A 2190-nucleotide genomic window follows, 5' to 3' on the forward strand; every position below is an offset into this window, starting at 1 on the left:
CACCCCCACCCCCACCCCCGCCGCCGCGCCACATGTACCACCACAACTTATGGGTCAACAAGAAGTGGCTTCTTCTATAATGGCCAATTGTGCAATTACAAGTTATGGAGGTGAAATGAATAATGCAAATACTATGAATAATAGTGTCATGACCATGGACAATTGTGCTGATTTAGACAACTATTGGACTAGTTATTGATCAAGAAGAAGCCACTTTTTTTGGACTTGTATTTGGAAGTGATGTTAATTAGATTATGTTAGTTTGGCACTAGTGTTATATTTAATATCTTCTACTTAGGAAACAAATTATGTTGTAATGTTTATTGAGGAGTGTTAATTAGTAGTTTAGTACTTTGTGGCAAAGCCACACTAGAGTTTGATCATGAATGACTTTGTAGCTTTATTGAATAATCTTTGTGTAATACAATAACAATATATCAAGTGTAGTACGTCTTATAAGTAAGGTTTGGTGAGAGTCTGATATGTGTATTTTTTAACCTTTATCATTGTAGTGTCAGAAAGGTTAATTATGATGGATCCTCGGCTCAAAAAAAGCATAATTAAAGTTATTGTGTATTTTATCTTATTTATCTTGTTTTTTTTTTAATAAATTATAATCAACTTCTATACATTTTTCGAGGTGAAACGTTACAAGTTACAACGTTCTATGTTGAGAGCAAAATTTGAACCTAAACTAGCGTCTTAGATCAACTTGACCTTCTCGACATGTGTTTAATGATAACTTAAGAAACGATATAAAAGAACAGTATACACCACTCACAAATAATTTCAAAGAAAAAGAGAAAAAATATAAACCACTCATAAATAATTTTGGGAAATAGAAAAAAATAATTAAAACTCATGTTGAGAGTGGGATTTGAACCCACGCCCTTTCGGACCAGAACCTTAATCTGGCGCCTTAGACCAACTCGGCCATCTCAACATTTGATGATTATTCAACTTAATTGTATTCATAACCGTTTATTATGTTAAAGCCTATTAAAATTTTTTTTTTAGAAAAATAAATTGTGGAGCATAAAAGTAGGTAAAACTAATAAAAGAAATTGGAAACAAAATTTAGAAGTGAAAATAGAATCCTTACGGTGCTCAAGTTTATTGATGAGGTGGACATATCATATAATCTGTCTAGCTAAATAGTCATTATTAAAGATCGTAAATATTTATTGAAAGTCAATAACATTACCATCGTACATATATAAGGAGGGATACAAACTATTGTTATGTGCCTACTTTTTGCCAAACAAATGATACAAACATAAAGAAGATTTGTTGCTCTGAAAATTGTGATCAAGAATATGAAGTTTCTTCTCTTGACTAATTTACTCAATTTAGCAAAGGAAAGATTTTTAAAAATTTAAGCCAAAAACCTTAGGAGGACTTGATATGTCATGAATCCTCTTGTTAGCAAAATCACAACATACAAACAACGTTTTCAATATTTTTATGATAATGATATATTGGTCAGCTTTACACCTCAACTATTCCATCGATTACCTATTACATCCCACCAACACAAATATGAGCCTCAACTATTCCACCGATTACCTATTACATCCCACCAACACAAATATGAGGTAAGGGAAGAAACCACAATCTTTTCTACCTCCACTAGAATTTGAACCTACGACCTCATAATTCACCCATTTTGGTGATCACTAGGTCATTGTACAACTTGCCAACAATATTCAAAGTCAATTTCAAAAATAATTGTTTTTAACCAAAACCCCATGCCAACATAAGTACTCATGTAGCCTATGCTGGATTAATCATATTCTAGGCCGAAGCAGTGAACCTATTTTACCAAGATCTTTGATTGTTTGAGAACAGATTAAGGCAAGAACTAAGACCATGTCGTGGAAAAAAACATGTATGAACTTAAACCTAAGAGCAATATGTTGGACTGATAATACAACACCAACATACTCGATGTAATTCCACAAGTGGAGTCTAAAAAAGGTAGAGTAATGTATACGCGCACCTTACCCCTATCTCGTGGAAAAAACATATATGAACTTTAACCTAAGAGCAATATGTTGGACTGATAATACAACACCAGGAGTCTAAAAAAAGGTAGAGTAATGTATATGCACACCTTACCCCTATCCCGTGGAAAAAACATATATGAACTTTAACCTAAGAGCAATATGTTGGACTGATAATACAACACCA

At 32.8% G+C, this 2190-nt stretch overlaps 1 protein-coding gene and 1 non-coding gene across 2 annotated transcripts in view; one reads left to right on the plus strand and one right to left on the minus strand.

Moving 5' to 3' along the window:
- Nucleotides 1-463, plus strand: part of LOC102599629 (NAC domain-containing protein 100) — a 5265-nt gene extending 4802 nt beyond the window's left edge. Inside the window, exon 4 of the mRNA XM_006356960.2 lies at nucleotides 16-463. Within this exon, the coding sequence (XP_006357022.2) occupies nucleotides 16-199 (184 nt within the window). The 3' untranslated portion in view covers nucleotides 200-463. The remainder of the gene's footprint in view (nucleotides 1-15) is intronic.
- Nucleotides 464-862: 399 nt separating this feature from the next.
- Nucleotides 863-943, minus strand: TRNAL-AAG (transfer RNA leucine (anticodon AAG)). Its single transcript has one exon. It is a non-coding gene; the product is annotated as a tRNA-Leu (tRNA).
- Nucleotides 944-2190: the final 1247 nt, after the last annotated feature.

This window comes from Solanum tuberosum, unplaced genomic scaffold, assembly GCF_000226075.1.
Source record: "Solanum tuberosum cultivar DM 1-3 516 R44 unplaced genomic scaffold, SolTub_3.0 scf00240, whole genome shotgun sequence".
NCBI lineage: Eukaryota > Viridiplantae > Streptophyta > Magnoliopsida > Solanales > Solanaceae > Solanum > Solanum tuberosum.